Source organism: Lagopus leucura, unplaced genomic scaffold, assembly GCF_019238085.1.
Source record: "Lagopus leucura isolate 7727_CA_CO unplaced genomic scaffold, USGS_WTPT01 49238-0_obj-0_obj, whole genome shotgun sequence".
Classification (NCBI taxonomy): Eukaryota; Metazoa; Chordata; class Aves; order Galliformes; family Phasianidae; genus Lagopus; species Lagopus leucura.
Window position 1 is genome coordinate 1 of NW_024964888.1, and position 1531 is coordinate 1531.

At 58.3% G+C, this 1531-nt stretch overlaps 1 protein-coding gene across 1 annotated transcript; it reads left to right on the plus strand.

Moving 5' to 3' along the window:
* Positions 1 to 10: 10 nt before the first annotated feature.
* LOC122191897 (maestro heat-like repeat-containing protein family member 2B) lies at positions 11 to 1525 on the plus strand (the record flags this gene model as incomplete). Its single annotated transcript, XM_042892304.1, has 5 exons — positions 11 to 37; positions 452 to 587; positions 704 to 796; positions 1180 to 1275; positions 1443 to 1525. Coding segments are annotated over exons 2-5 (368 nt in total), but the record flags the coding sequence as incomplete, so codon positions are not given.
* Positions 1526 to 1531: the final 6 nt, after the last annotated feature.

Consider the following 1531-nt stretch of genomic DNA (forward strand, 5'->3'; position numbering starts at 1 on the left):
TGCCCCTCAAGGTGATTCTGGCCCTGGAGCAGTTGAGGTAAGGGTGGGAGCCTCTAGGCTTGCAAGGCAGATGGTGGTCCCCCTTTAGGGTAGCTTCTGAAGGCCTGGAGGGGGGAGGGTGTAAGGAGCTGCATCTACAGGAGAGACGGCTGGGCTGTTGTGGCCAGTGAAGCTGAGATTCTGGGCAGGGAGAAAGGCCTGGTACTGCTGTCCCCAGGCGAGGAAGAGAAGGGAGACCTGGGGCCTTCTTCCCTTCAGAGCGGGAGGTGGTTCACTGCTGCCAGGGAGGAGGCGGGCGCTGCTGGAACTGAAGACAGTGCTCAGTAGCACGGGCTGGGGGTGTTGGCTTTGCAGCTGTTGATTGGGAGAATCTCAGACATTGTCTGCAACAGTCTGGAGAGCAGTGGTAAAGGCCCTTTCTGCTTTCTCTTCCTTTTTTTCCTCTTGTCAGCAAGCTGAAGCCCTCTTTAGGAAGCAAGGATGCACGTGAAATGTTGGCTCTGTGCTGCAAGAACATTGTGTCACACCCTTCAGCAGAGATGATGCTGAAGATCAAGAAGTCACAGCAAGCAGCACAGTACCTGCAGGTAACCTGCCGTAACTTTCCCGGCCACCTCTGCGTCAGAGCCCTACCTCAGCACACATGGCCTATGCTCCAGCAGCAGCCGTGATGCCACACCTCAATCCCCTCTCCTGCTTTCAGCTTCTGCAGACATCGTTGAAAGCTCTGGGCCGGCTCATGGTGGTCCTGCTTGAGACAGAGACCACCCGGGGATTCTTCCAGAACATAGTCCAGGTGAGTACGTGTGGGGCAAGGGAGGAAGCGTGGTGCCCGTTGATAGCAGGGACAGAGATCTGGGGACAGAGAGTATGATCGAAGGGGGAGAAATCTCCTGCTAACAGGCCAGCTCACTGCGAGCTGAGAAATGGGCAGAGAAATGGGCTCTGCAGGAGAAAGGCAGGAGCCAGCCCCTGGCAGGGCCCAGCCGAGGAAAAGCTCCTGGGTTAGGAGGCAGCAGTATCTGCAGAAAATGGGAGCAGCAGTGTCAGCGCACAGTGAGGCGGGGGTCCACGTGGAGCCACAGGGCAGGACCTGAGGGAAACTGTTGGGAAAAGAGGGACAGGGAGAGGGATGGCAGGAAGGGAAAAATGTCCATGGTGAGACATGCTCTGCTTCAGGTCCTGCAGAGATCACTGACCTCAAACAACATGTGGGAGCGTAACAGGGCCCTGCAGACCTGCTCCCAGCTGCTGGCTGCTTGTGAAGGGCTTCCGGTGAGTAAAGAGCCCCACTGCATGCTCCCTGCTCCCTCCCCAGTGCCCCTGAGCTGGAAGGCGAGCTCCGCCCAGCTGTGCATGCTGGCATGGGGAAGGCACGGGCAGGAGAAGCTAGGGAGAGCTGGGGCTGCCTACAGCTTTGTTCCTGCCCCTCATCCCTGCAGAGAGGAGATGCCTGTGAGTCCTTTGGCTCCTTGGTGGGATTGCTGGCTCCGCTGACATGTGACCCCATGCCCACATCCCGCCAGTTGGC